The sequence below is a fragment of the Notechis scutatus genome, chromosome 6 (assembly GCF_049901735.1).
Source record: "Notechis scutatus isolate UNSWTSFEM ecotype Mainland chromosome 6, rNotScu1.2, whole genome shotgun sequence".
Lineage (NCBI taxonomy): Eukaryota > Metazoa > Chordata > Lepidosauria > Squamata > Elapidae > Notechis > Notechis scutatus.
In genome coordinates, this window is record NC_142014.1 from 14,284,754 (window position 1) to 14,300,229 (window position 15,476).

A 15,476-nucleotide genomic window follows, 5' to 3' on the forward strand; every position below is an offset into this window, starting at 1 on the left:
CATTAGAATATAAATATAGCTGGATGACTTTTTCAAAGTGCTATTCATCCACTTTTAAAGCATTGAATTATATCAGACAATATGTCAAGTTAGAATCTATCCATCCAATTCATCTTGTAGAAAAGAACTGCTGAACCTTCCATTTCATGCAGTTCATAGGCTGTGGATCAGGTGCTAGGCCTTCTCAGTGGTATCAACTATTCTTTGAAATACCCCATATCTAAAAATGAGGGTGACTTCCTACATCCTTTTATTTAAGATACAAGTTCAAACTTTAATGGGCATTTGGCCCCTAGTTTGTCCTGGTCATCACTTTGTATTTATATTTTATTGTTAATTTATACAGTTGAAATTCCTATTTCATTCTGGGTATACTGATTGTGTTATCTGCTGCCCAGAATCTTCATTGACTGGGGAAATTTATAAATATAATAAATAAATTCACAAACAGTAAACACAACTATCCGATCTATACTATACTATCCGAACTTCTCAAATTTGCATTCCAGGATCTATCCAGGACAGCAGGTTGAAAAAGTGCCTTAAAATCCATATCATATGCCATTGATTGACTAAAGCCAACGTTAATAGTTGACTTAGATGCCATTTCTGTTATGGGTGGCAAATGATATATAATTGTCTGTCATAATTTCCATGGTAAAACAAGCATGTTCTTTACACTATTTGTCCCAAAGAAAAAATGCATCTTAGGTTATTTTTCACTGTAGACTATACTTTGGGAGAACAGACAGTGGCTGCTTCATAAATATTGAACATAAGAGAATTTCTGTTTGTGCATTTTTCTAGAAAGTTAATAGTGCATGCCTTCTTATATAAAGCCATTTCTTGCAGATTGTTAGAAGTAGTTTCCTGGGGGTAATGTAAGAATTAGTGGCTTCCTGGGGAATGTAAGAAATGCTTCTAGTCGTATTCATTTCTCCTGAGAAGATTTGATCAATGCAAATGATAAATTTGTTTCGAAAGTGACAGCTCTGAATTAACTGACATCTTTAAAATATATATTCAGTTTCCAGTTGACCTCTGAAAGTATGCCCTAAAGTGAAAAACATCCAACAATTTTCACTGGAATTTTTCATGAAGTGAGCTTAAATCTAAGCTGTCACCACTCTTTCCACAAGCTGTTAGAGGAAAGCAGTTTGAAGTTGCTCAATAGCTTGTGAAATAGCTTGTCAGAGGATTTAATGATTTCCATAAGAGGAAGAACTAGGGGTCTCATTGAGAAAGCTTCAATTTCTATAGATCTTCATTCTTAATTCTATAATAATTCAGATTACTAATGTATTAATAGAGGAAATACGTGTAATATATTAGTGTCTTTCCAACATTCTAGTCTTAAATTACTATTTTCAGAACATATTTGCTATTTGAGAAGCATGTTTTATTCATAAATGACTTGAGCAACATATACTTTCTGTATACAATCTTTGTGTGTATGTAGTATGCTTTTTAAAAAAAATTCATGTATCTTATTAAAAGCAAATAGGATCGTACCCTCTTTAGAAATTCAACAGAAATTTAAATACAAGCAAAGTACTTTTGCTATTCTTTAAAAGCATCCTTAATTTCCATATAAACTTGATAAAATGATACAGATTTTTTTAAAAGTCACATTGACTTTTCACAGGCTTGTATAGAAATCTGAAATAAGTTAATGTGCCTTAATAAAAAGCAAACAGATGCTATACTTACACAAGATCCATACACTTCTGCCTAATCATTTTTGAAGCATTAACATAATTAAGAATCTACAACAAACATTTTTTCATTAATAGATTTATTCATACATTTTGCTTTCTATCCATGGTGTTTCTCTGGTGGTATAGACTATTGCAGGCTAACTTCCCACAGTCTAGAGTTCACGGGGCTAAAGGTTGACTCAGCCTTGCATCCTTCTGAGGTTGGTATAGTGAGGATCCAAATTATTGGGGACAATATGCTAATATTGTAAACTGTTCAGAGTAGTGTAAAGCACTATGAAGCAGTGTATAAGTCTAAGTGCTATTGTTATTGCTATTCTCCTTTTGCATTTTTCAATAATAAGAAGTTTACCACTTTGAGGGGAAAAAACATTTGTGCATTGTTAAAGCTTGGGATTCTAATATATATTAACATACCTAATGTCATCAGATTTAATTTTATATGCTATTAAGAAAGAGCCAAGTATTCATGTCCTAACTTCACAAGTTCAATAAATGCTTCAGTAGGCTATATTATTGGAGTAGACCTTAAAATGAACCAAGCTGTATAAATTATAAAGCATCTTCAATCAAATTAATGTTTAATTTTTTTTTGTAGACTCTGTCCTGATTCTGGTAAATCTAACCTTTGGAGATAATGTATTTTTTGCATCGGGTACATACCCTTTTTATGATTGTGGAGAAGCTATAAATCGTATTGAAAATGAGCCGTAAGTATTTGGCTGCTAAACTTCATTATACTTCCCCTTCGCATGCTATTTGCACTCAAATATTATAATAATTAATTCCTTTGATTTCGTTGTCATGTTGTTCAAAGAAGAAAATTTTTCCGTGAAGTATCAGCAAAGTGATGCAAACTATACCTTAACTTTCCCTATAGCTGAGACCGCCTGTATCTTGAGTAGAACCAAAAGTGTTTACATACTGGGAGAAAGACCCCACTTGCTTTCCTTGAAGCATTTTTGGTCTGACCTTTACTACTCAAGCATCTAAGATCAGTCTCAATTATTTCTTTTGCTTTGTAAGTTAAATAACTGAGAAAAATATAAATAATTATCTTGATGACCTTTGTGACACCATTAGTTGTTTCTTAAGTCCTTATATCAGAACATGTATCTGTGTATCTGGAAGTTTGGGGAGATATCCTTCTTGAATTCTTGGGCTATCAACAAGCAATTTTGTATTTGTGATGTAAAGTAAAAATGTGATTTGCTGCATATGAGAATGCCTGCAATGGTCCTGTTTTCATCTCCATAAACTAGTTAGTATTTTCCCAGGATCATATTTCAGCTGTGGTTTTAAAGATACAGCTGGTTTAAAGAGGCATACATGCACTCAGGCGGTAATGAATATTTTCTATCCTCCAAATGATGTTTTTGTCTCTGAAAGACTGCAAGACTTTGGATTTTTATTAATATACAAAATGACATTGTAAGTTATTATTAAAAAGGAGCCAAACTAAAAGCATTTCTTATTTATTCATGTAGGTGTTATTCCTGTGCAAGCAGTAGATGGAATTGCCAATGGGACTGGAAGAATCATGTCTGTGAAGATGCTTCTGTAGAGCAGGATGTCATTAAACAGAATATGGTAAAGACGGAATTTATTCAAGACTTTGGCTGAACATGGTTATGATAAAATGAGATAATGCTTAGTATGGTCAGCAAACTTAAAATTCAAATAAAATATAACTGCTGTACAGAACTGTATTAAGAGAACCTCATAGTAATATTTCACAGCCCAGTGAGCATATAAAGGAATAAAATTTAGAAGTTCTGCAGGTAATATTTATGATAGCAATCAGCTAATAAATCAGATTGATAGTATATCAGGCAATACAGCAGGGGTATAAACACTATAAGGTAACTATATTGTGAAACTTGTCTAATTGCATTGCAGAGAGCCAAAGTCAGAGTTGAGTTATGTTTCATAGCAAAAAGATACAGATCTGCTCTAAAATCCCCATCCTTCAAGAGGCAGGGGCTACATGAATATGACATAGATATCTGAGTTATAATTGTGTGCTTAGATAATTGTGTTTGCCGTCCGTTCTGTTTCATAGTTTACTTGAAATGATGGAAAGTTTTCAAGTGTTGAGTAGTAGTTCAGACATTCTGGCATATACATTTGTATGTTTGTAGTCAAATCTAGAAAAATAATAACACAAAAAATCATTGGCCAAAGCAGATTCTGATATATAAAATTTCTGTACTAATATATATGAAATGTTTGCCCTCCAGGAAGAAGAATGTCCACACTTTCTAAATCCCAGTCCTGAAATAATACCAATGGAGGTCTCAACAAAAGTTTATTTTGAAGGAAAGAATCTAGATAATTATCAGGTAAAATTAAATAAATGCTAATATGTACTTAAGTTATAAAACCTGATAGTTTGTTAATACCCTTGTTTAAAAATTAAATATCATATGTTATGAGGAGCCTTTTAGAATGGAAAGGATACATAATTTAGCATGTAATTTTTAAAGCTTGTTTTGATGGATAATTTAAAAATATCTTTACTAGATGAAAGTTATACATCACCACAGTCAAAAGTTCCAGTGTGGTGTAGCGCTGTGGGGTTTCTCTGAATTTCATCAGTAGATGAACCTGTACATCTATCTATAGGGATTCATATAGAGAGCTGCTTTGCATGTTAATGAATACTTCTATAAGCATGGAAATTTTATCACTGTATTAGAGATCAGTGATTCATTAGAAATTGATCTTGTCTGCAGATATGGTTAAAATTCACTTCCATGCTTTAGGATGATGCAAACAATGGTAAACACATGGTAAATCATTTTTAAATGAACTGTTTTTTTTATGAATGGACATGTCCTGAGCACTGGTGTTTATTTCTCCACAGTATTTATCATTGTAATACTTTGGTTAATATTGAGGAATAAGGTATAGTAATAGTCCTCAGTGCATATTATGTACACTGAAGGATATATGAGGAAACCATTCAAAAAGTGGGTGCTCTTGAATTTTTTGGTTTAATTTCAGTATTAATTCTACCAGAGATAACAGTGTAATGAACAAATATACTCTTTTATTTAGGTGCCTGCTTATTTCATAGATTGGATCTCAAATTTAGCTCTTGCTGTTAAGATTTTCCTTTCATTTGTTTTCTTATAAGATTCTTTCAAAGAATAGTCTCATTTGATGATGATGATGATGATGACTGCCTTAATCAAGTCATTGTCAACTCTTAGCAACCACACAGAAAGAATTTCTCCGTGATGATCTGTCCCTAAGCTGGTCCTTCATCTCTTCCAATGATGGATTCATTGCTACTGTAATTGAGACTATCCACCTCGCTTGTCCACCTCGCTTGTCCTCTTGTTCTCTTTTCTTCCCCTTTTTGTTTAAGTTCACTTCATCAGGATAGGAAAAATTGTCATAAAACAATAATGGGGGAGAGTTACTCAGATACACAATCATAACCAACATTATGAATTCCCCAACAATTGTAATTCTTCTCTTTCTTCAACTTGCTCCTCATCCACTGATTCTGTAGAACGTTGCACTTTTGTTTGCTTCCAAACAAAAGTGCTTAATGCTCATACATATTCTTGAAGTAGCTGATGCTCAGAAGAACGTTGGTTAAAAACAATTTGCTTTTACTTGTACCTTGTGTGAAAGGCAGTGTATTTAGCATCAGCACAAAATATTTTGACTGCATAGCCCTATGCCTATAGAACACAGTACATACTTTTGCAAAGAGAATCTGCTAAATAATGGCAAAATAATTTTGCCATTATCAGAACATGCTGGTGGTTCAGACTTCACCATGAAAACATATTATTTGTATAATGATGGAACTTCTTCCTTATTTTCGTGCTGTTGACATAGATTATATCCAAGGAGTTATCTTAGGCTCAAACTACAAGGTTACTCCAAATCTACCACAGAGGTTCCCTACTGATGTTAATTAAGTTGAAATGATTTAATTAAATGTGAAGACACAAATCAGATTGAGGATTCTGTATAACTAATGTGATATCATTTCAGGAGCAGGACTTTAAAATCTGACGTTTCTTTGGGCTCAAAACGAGGAGAGAGAAAGAATCCCTCTGAAATAGTCTAATTGCCTTGTATGTCTTGAAGTTGCAAATCATTTCCTCCATCTATCTTTTTATTAAATTTTGCTTGAGATGAAGATGTTCTATTATGTAGAGTTTAATTATGCTTTTTAGTATTTTACATACCAGGTCTAAAGCCTCTGTTGAATGATCAGAAACATAACCAATTTTTCCCATTAGGCATTTGGGATTCACATTTGTCATACTGCTACTAAAATTTTCAAGTCTAGACAAAATGACTCAGTTTGATATAGAGGTTAGAAAGTTAGACCCATTAAGTGGATTCTACAAATATGTTTAAAGTTAAATTTATTTGATATTTGGATCATTTGATCTCCTTTTTATACCGCATTTTGTTTCTTTTTAAATTGTTGTTAATGTTGGATATATGTTTTTCTGTTTTGCATTTTATTCTTATTAATAAAACAAAATTTTAAAAAGTTTGAAAGTTAGACCAAAGCAAGGAGCATATGGTTAAATCTCCATTTGCATGTAAAGTTTAGTAGATGATTTTAACTCTTAGCCTATTTTATATCCTAAAGAGAATTTTGGAGGATAGTGGAGAATAATCATGTCTGCTACTCATAATTATGTGGAAAGCAGTTAATCAGTAATCAATAAATATGATTATTTTACTTGGTGTTTGGTAAAATGGCAAGAACTGTTGATGTGACATCAACAATACTTGAAGTTCAAGTAACCATTACATAGAACATAATCCTTTAAGTTTTACAAGTTGGGAAGTATTTGTGATCTTGCCACATTTTGATCCACAATTACCTGTTCAGAGGAAAAGTCCTCATTACTATTTATGCATGTTCTGCTAAATGAAAAACAGAATGTTCATAGTTATCAAACTTTCCTTTGTACCTGACTAGTAGTTCTGTGGTAGCCCTCTTATAGTAGGTGGACCAAACCATTAAATCAACTCCACAAGAAGATAGGACATACTTTTATTGAGTTTGGCTATAATTATAGAAACTTGCATATCTGGTTGTGTTGTGTCTATTCTGATTATTGTTCAGTGGATTACTGCATCTTTTCCAAACATTATGTGGACATTCTGGACTTCAAAAATGTTTTTAAGTTCTTTTGCCTTGATAAGAGCTTATGTATATCTCCATAAGGTCATTTTCCTTACTATTTATGTTCTGCATGATTAGCAATTAGGTTATGTCTGTGTGAATGTAAATAAAGGCAATTGATCTTTAAAACCCCTTACCAAAGATCTTTGAACTTATGGAATTTTCCTGAGGGAAAAAAGGGGGTGGAATTCTATCAGTCTTGAACCCATCTGTTCAGAATCCCAAGTTTTTGTCAAATTTTAGATTAGATCAAGTTTTTATCATTGTGGCTTGATTATCTTATTTAAAATTATTTGAATTTATTTATATATATCCCTCTTTCAGTAGTCAAATTTTCATATTATTATTAATTTGCATTAAATTATAATTTATGTAACTGTTTTGTTTTTATTGTTAATCTTCGTATCTTTCTTTGTAAACTAAAAAGTCATTCAATTTGCACGTATTATAATTAGGAGTTTCCTGGAAATGTACTTACAAGCCCCAAGAATGGCTCAAATGTCTCTAAAGATTTTCAAGCTTCCTAATAAATAAGAAACAGTTATCATCTAAATGTATTTACAGCATCTCTCCTTACCCACAGCCCTTAATGCTCAGTGGCTTAAATTATGGTTCACTCTCAACAAGACCATTTAAACAGCTAGTAGCTGTATTCACATAACATGATAAGCTTGGTTAGATGTAACTTTCTGAGCATGTAATGTAAGGCAAACTTTGTTGGCACCTTGAATGAACCCAACCAGTATGTGTTCATGTGCACATATGAATATTGTGTTTAGATATCACTAGTGTATTGTTTTTAAAAGTTACTTTTATTTGTAAAAAACGGGTTTTTTCTATGAATTGAGATGTTTAACCTTCTATTAATGCTGATTTTGATCTTTAAAAAGAAACATTTAGAGCCATAACTTCTTTTTAAAAAATTGAAAGAATTCAAGCAACAATTGAGGCCTCAATTATTGCTGATTGATCCGTAATGGGCAGTATAGGACATTCATGACACTCATGTTCTATACATAATTTCACAAATTAACAAATATATATAAAATATATCACTATCAAAGAGACTATCCTCAACATATTCTAACAGTTAATATTTCAGTCCAGCCATTCTTATACTCAAAAGGTCCTCAATTTACTGATGTAACAGGCTATATCAAATTAAGATCAAGATGAGATAAAGGATATTCTTGATGATTTCCACAAGAGGTCTTAATAAATGAAGAGATAACTTAATTTATAGTACATTAGCAAGAGAAATAGAGTAGCATCTTCCACGTAGCAAATTTGTGTTTGGAAAATGCTTGCTACAGAAAATTCTACTCTACCCTATCAGGTGTCTTTTGCACATTCAGGAGGTGAGAAAACACTCACTCTGATTTCTAAATGTGTACTCAGCTTGTTCTCAGGATGGATATTTTCATTCAATCATGTTTCATTTATAGAGACTGCTGGGACAAGCCTCTGCAGTTTTCTTCTCAAGGTTTTTTAGAATTGGTCCACTTCCTTACTAAGGCTGAGAGAAAAATCACTCACCCAAGTCACAGTTGGCTTTGTGCCCAAGGCAGGATAAGAACTCACAGACTCCCAGTTTCTAGCCTGATGCCTTAATCCAGGGGTCCCCAAACTTGGCAACTTTAAGACGTGTGGACTTCAACTCTCCAAATTCTCAGCCAGCATAGCTGGCTGGAGAATTCTGAAAGTTAAAGTCCACACGTCTTAAAGTTGCCAAGTTTGGAGACCTCTACCTTAATCAATAGACTAAACTGGCTGTCTATGTATATGTTCTATATTTATATGTAGGAAAGCAAAGATTATAATACATACCGTTATCTGTTTTCTATGAGCCAAGGTTACTATTACAATTAAAAAAACAATCTTTTGCTTTTATCATATAATGCCTGGAGGAGGAGAACCAGAATACTATCATAGATATCATGTCTGACTTTGATTATGTTCCTCTTTGTTTAATTAAGGAATTAAAAGGCTGTCAGTAAAAATCATTTTAATCTGCACACAATTGTGACAATAAATAAAAAAAGAGGAAGTCATTTTTTTAATGTATCAAACACAGACCTGTCTGCTTTAATGCTAATAAAATTTTAATATTTCATAGCATCTTCCCCTAGCCGGTCTTGTGTAATTTCCTTCGTACTTATACTTTGGATGATTCAAAATGAGTTTAATGAGGTAAAACTTTAAAGTTATCATAAACATTTATGGTACCTAGTATAAACAATAAAGTATATTTTTAACGGCTATGAAGAAAACATGTTTGGCACACTTTGCAGATTGTTAGAGCAGACTTGACAATGGCCTACTTTAGAGAATACATTATTTTTCATCAAAAGGATCTTTGTCAAATATAGCAATAGCATTTATATACCACTTCATAGTAGTTTACAGCCCTCTCTAAGCGGTTTACAGAGTCAGCGTATTTCTCCCAACAACCTGGGTCCTTATTTTACTGACTTCAGAAGGATGGAAGGCTGAGTCAATCTTGAGCAGATCAGGATTGAACTACCGACTGTAGCAGATTTAGCCTGCCATACTGCATTCTAACCACTGTGCCATTAGGGCTTCTTTATGTGATGACCCGTAGTCTCTCAAAATAACCCAAAACCCAAAACATACATTAAAGTCTGGTAATGCCTTCAACTTAACTTTACTGTTTTATTAGGCACAGTTTAAAGTCACAAAAGTAAATAATGAGGCAAAAAGAAAACCAAAACAAACCGCATTGATGAAAGTTCCGAAGCAAGCCAAGATAACTAATCATACACTCCAGGAAGATAACAGGGAGAGTCCATGGGAAGAATGCCAACAAAGATAAACCTCTTTCACATGAAACATTAAACTTTGACCCCAGCAATTCTGACTACGCAGTTACAAACTTATGTACATAGCTCCCAGCTGCAAGCTACGAGGAGAATCATGGTAATCTCCTGAGTAGACCTCGTTTTTCCCTGATCCTCTCCTCCCTGCGTGACCTAGGATGGATAGGGGATGGGCCTGGATCCTCCTTTGCCTGCTCAGCCGGCCTCTGCCCTTCCCCAGCCTCCCCCACCACCTCTGGAGCCACACTCCCACTCCCTGTTGGCTGTTCCTCCTCTTCCTCAGAGTCTGTCTCCACCAGGGGCATGACACTTTATACCAAATATAAGTATTTATTATAAAGGCAAAATACTGTAATAGACCAGAGGCTTTAAAATTGCCCATCCACAATTAGAACTGGTTCAATAGGCAGAACAAGCATATAAATGATTTGGACACAGACTTCATCACTTCATCACTGCAACAAGCTATTAGGTTGTACTAAGTGTACATTTTAGATATATGCAAATTTCATGGAACTTTTGGGAAGTCAGCTAAATCTGTGTACTTCTTTTTCCACACAGGCACAGGACCTTTCATAGTATTGGTCATAAATGTAGTTTTTTTCCTACCCCAGAAGTGGAATTTATATTGCTCAATAAAACTATTTTCATTTAATGATGAAATAAATATTACAAGTCAAATATTTCTTTTCACAGGATAGAACTTTCAAAATTGGAAATAATCAGTTTGAATTTGAGACAACAGTGGAAGAAACAGAAGATGGAAAATATTTCTTTGAAAGCCCAGAGGTAAATATTCTCTTTTTAAAGAACAATTTGTTGTATCTTTCTCTTTTTCTCTCTTTGCATTGTTACAGAATAATTAATCATGTCTTTCCTAAATGGGAATGTAACCATAGTTAGGTTGATTAAGAGGGGAGTAGATTCACAATGAAGTTGATTTCATGTAATATTGGGAAAGTCCTATTTTTCACCTGTCACCTATAATTGGTATATTATTGGCCATGTTCAGAGAACTGTTGACAGTATTTTTGTGTGAAGAGAAAATGGCATTGATTTCCTGTTGGTGTGTTCATAAACAGACTATTTATGAATGTTCCTTTTGATCTCATGTGGCAGGAAATCTGTCATCTGTCATATAACATATATCATATGCAATGGAGGTAAGAAAGTAGAGGAGCTTTGGTTTTGAAGACCTATCTAAGATAAATTATAAACTCAGTTTTTGATGTCATTCAAATGTTCTCTGTTGGATAAAATGCACTTATGATAGTTGTACATATGATGGAACAGATGGTTCTGGAAACTCTCATCCCATGAGCTTTTTTTTAATGGGAAGAAGATTTATAGTAATGGCAGATACTTTTAGAATGTAAAGTATATTTTTGTCTGCTTTATTCATATTTTTCTTAGTTCTTTGAAACATTTCTGAAACAAAATAAATATACTTATGGATATTTTTCTTTTATAGCATAGCTGACTAAGCACTTTGCTTCCACTTCATATGGTACTAGAGTTAGTAAGTAAAATAAATGTGAGTCAAGAAATATAAAAGTACTATTTTCATATAATTCATGGTTAATTTACAGATACACTACCAGAAAATGGGTAACTTAAAGGACCAGAGAATGTTGGTATAGGTGAAAGCTATACTTTCTAGCCATGATGACTACATATACTATCCACAGGCAGTATATTTCTCAATATTAGTTCCTGATGAATGAAAGTAGCAAATTCCAGAGATAGTTGGGAGACTACATAAATATTTCAATCTGATTCTAAAATAGCTCTTCTGTATTCCTATAACAGAGTAAAATTTTCTGATGCATTTATTGGCTTCCTCTGGCATAGTTCTGTTTTTGTGTGTGTTGGAAAAATATAACTATGAATATATCTACATAGGTAACTAGTATTGCAGTAGTAATAAGCCATTTGGTTTTAGATATACAGCCAAAAACATTGGATAATTTTTAAATGAAATTGATGGTGATATCAGCCAGATATTTAGACTGGATTTGGCATTTTTATCTACCCATTGAGTCCTTCCCAAGGACCTAGGGTAGGAAGAGGATGTTGTTAAAGATGATATTAAAGGTATCATCACATAATAATAAGCTGTTATCAGGTCCAAGCCCAAAGACAATATAGTGAAATCCAATTGAGTGCAATCTAAATCCTATGCATGATGGACAGATTCTTGCCAAACTAAAGTTATAACTTTCTAAAATACAAGGTCTATCCCGAGTAATTTTAATGGGCAGAATCTTGTCAAACTAAAGTTATATAACCTTCTAAACTACGAGGTATTTCCTGAGTATTCCCCCCTCTATGGGAAAGCTTCTCTCCGTTTCTCCAGGTGCACATTCCATCACAACTGTCCAAGTACAAATTGCCTTTTGCATTAACTGATGGTGATTTTGTCAGTGCCAATAGTGTTCAAGTGGTGCTCCTGCTTTGGAATTCCATCCAAGGGGTCTATTACTATTATTATTATGGTTTGGTTGCACAGTCATTTAGACTGGACTTGGCATTTTTGTCCACTTATTGAGTCCTTCCCACAGGCAAATACTGTTGAATAATAATATTGAAAATATCATCCCAGGATGTAAGCTGTTCCGAGTAAACCTGCTTTTTGCAATTATTATTTTTTTATTTTCAGATTACCAATATTGAAAATGAAACTCTACCATTGAGTTTATTCATTAAAACAGATAATGATAACATTGATAGCAAGTTAATTGGTAAGTATCCAGCAACCAAAAATGTCTCTAAGGTCAAATCTTTTCAGAGTTGTCCATTATTTAAACAATGAATGTATACTTATCAAAAGGATTAACAATTAGTCATGTAAATTGAAAATAAGGGTAGGTCAGAATTACTATACAGGTAATCTTCAACTTAAAACAGTTCATTTAGCGACTGTTCAAAGTTACAACACTACTGAAAAAGTGACTTATGGCAGTTTTTCACACTTAACAACTGAAACAGAAATTTTAGCCTCAAATGTGGTTGGAAGTTGACAGCTACCTGCAATTATTCTTATATATCAAGAGGAGATTAAAGCAATTGTTAAACTTTCTCATACCATTTGCAAGTAGGGTGAGAAAATAAAATAAAAAAGTCTAATAGTTTCTGCAGTTTTATGGGAGAATCATCTAATTTCTTCCAAATTCTAATATATCACATCTGAGTCTAGACTAGCCCCAAGTTGCTAATGAAACTAATTCTGTGTGTGAAAGGCCACATTTTCTTTCCTCATTTCAGGCATTCCACTCTGTAGACAGTAAATCAAGATTTTTGTTTCTTTGTGGTACTATTACCACTGCTTTTTAAAACTTTAGATCAGTATGCATGAGGATATTTCTGATTACAATCTAGAAGTGTTTTTTTGAAAGCATAAATCCAACCAGTAAAGTTCATGGCTGGGCAGGATGGTCGATTGCAATGAGTAACTAAACTTGACAGAATCAAACCATAACCTTCCAAAGCCATTTTAGTAATCCTTGTGCTTGAGTTGTGTGTCTGATATGTCCATATTCATAATAAATCTTACAATCTCTAACTATAATTACAAACAACAGTAATCTCTTTTAATGATTGTAACAATTTCTCAATAAATATATTCTTTTTTAAAAGCATTAATATTCTCTCAACCCAAACAGACTACATCTTAATATTTCTCAAGATAAATGAACCATTGATGGAATGTATCCACCTGAAAAAAAAAACATAGTGTATGTTTTACTAAGCATTCCCAGGAAAATTAGATAAAATATCATGCAGGTATAGGCTGCATGATATTCAGCAGCAAAATAGATGGATTTCAGTAATGCATTTCTTTCTTTTCCTTTTTTCCCCCTCCCCAAAATTAAAAATGGACATTGGAGCAGGGATTAAGTCTATCCTTAATCTCCCCCAACTCGGAAAATGGCATTAAATCAATGGCTATTTGGGGTTATTTGGGTTTCTTTAGGAGAATAAGGCTGATGATTGAAGTGGTTTACTTCACAGTTCTTAAACTCTAAAAAAGAATATAAAATGGAACAGGAAAGAATCAAGTCCACCTCACCACACAATCAATGCTACCCATGATTCAGTCATGGTAACAGAGTTGGAAGAGACTTTGGAAGTCATCTCGTCCAACCCACTCTTCTCACCTGAGACCTGTCCTATTTCTGATAGGTGGTAGTCCAATCTCTCCTTAAAAGCCTCCAGTGTTGTACATCCACAATTCCCAAAGGCAATTTGTTCCACTGGTTAATTATTCTCACTGTTAGGAATTTTCTCTTCAGTTCTAGGTTGGCAATTCAGATATTGCTTACTACTTACCATATTGATAAGAATATTTTGTCCTTATGTAGTTATCTTTTTTGTTGACCATGCTCAGAAAAAAAAATCATCCAATAATAATTGCAAAGAATAAGACTCAGTTCCTAAACTATATGCATCTAAGCCTATCAGTTAAGTCCCTTTCAGTTTAGTAAATGCTGTGTTATAATCCCAAAAGAATATTTTAGAAATTCTGATTTCTGTATATGCTTCTGCTTTATCTTTTTAAAAAACAGAATGCCATCTATCTGAAATAGTTTGTGAAGCTTAGAGAAAGTATAAAAGGAAATGAGAAACAAAGTGGGAAAGATTTTTTTATCATTACAATCCATTTTCATGGATATGTGTATGTTATTAAACTTAGTAGCTGAATGTAATTACATCGTTAAATCAATCACTTTGGGTATTTATTTATCTTTATTCAAATTTCTATATTGCCCAATTCTCAAGACTAATACTTATTCAGAAGAGAAGCAATTATTGCATTTCCAGCTGTAAATGAATTCCTTTCTTTCAATTGCCTATTTTAACTAAAGGAAATAACATTGGCATCTAATACTTTTTAATAGCCACTGGAGACCTTGGACAATGTTAAATTCAATATAGCCCTTTTTATCCTTTGTCCTGTTTTATCAATGGTCTCCCAGCTAGAATCTAAAAAGGATGGATGAGAGCTAGAATCTAATGTCAGGCTTGCTGCTGATACTTTTAATGAGCTGATCAGCAACAAAACTTATTAACATTTTGAGCTCTGTATCTGTATTATATATAGCTGTGAGGACATTCAGTATATTACAAGTCTAATTTGGAGATGGTTTGAAGGCTGGCTTTTGCCGACACAGGAGTCATTCTCATTTCTGCACACCCAGATGAAGTATATTTTGAATCGGTTGGTTAGATATGGAGGATTTGCAGATAGATTTCTGAAATACAGATTTTTGAAATGGAATTCTATCAGCCTCTGTCATGACTTCTGTCAGTGTTCCCTTCAAATGATTATATGTACATATCCAATTCAGAAGCTGAAATAAAAAAAAAAACCAAATGATTTCCATTAAAAGCATATGCCTTCCATCAGAGTAAAGTCCATGCTTATACATTTCTATCTTTGGAATTCAGAATCAAACCTAAGACATTATAGATACCGTTTTAATGTCAGATCTGACTATTAATCATACAGCTAACTTGCCTTTTCTTTTTTTTTTTTTAAAACAAGTTTTATTAAAAGTTTCAACAACAAACAAATCATTACATATTAAATCTTTCCCTGTCTTTCTACAATAATTTCCCCAATATTCTCATAAAACACAAACAAACACAAACAAACATAAAAAAATCTTTTAGTAAAGTACCTTGGCCCCAGTTACCTCTCTTTGCATGGGCTAAAATAATAGCACATATCACTCTTCACATTTCTATCTT

General features: G+C 33.2%; 1 protein-coding gene and 1 long non-coding RNA gene across 14 annotated transcripts in view; one reads left to right on the forward strand and one right to left on the reverse strand.

Annotated features, from left to right (window-relative positions):
- Positions 1-14,200, reverse strand: part of LOC148130126 (uncharacterized) — a 113,529-nt gene extending 99,329 nt beyond the window's left edge. The window contains exon 1 of the long non-coding RNA XR_015750273.1: positions 14,055-14,200. This is a non-coding gene — a long non-coding RNA (uncharacterized LOC148130126). The remainder of the gene's footprint in view (positions 1-14,054) is intronic.
- Positions 1-15,476, forward strand: part of PLXNB2 (plexin B2) — a 357,594-nt gene that overhangs the window by 262,845 nt on the left and 79,273 nt on the right. For all 13 annotated transcript variants that reach the window (XM_026669041.2, XM_026669040.2, XM_087969402.1 and 10 more), the window contains 5 exons: positions 2,317-2,428; positions 3,206-3,308; positions 3,959-4,060; positions 10,422-10,514; positions 12,385-12,466. In XM_026669041.2, coding sequence (XP_026524826.1) covers positions 2,317-2,428; positions 3,206-3,308; positions 3,959-4,060; positions 10,422-10,514; positions 12,385-12,466 — 492 coding nt within the window. The remainder of the gene's footprint in view (positions 1-2,316; positions 2,429-3,205; positions 3,309-3,958; positions 4,061-10,421; positions 10,515-12,384; positions 12,467-15,476) is intronic.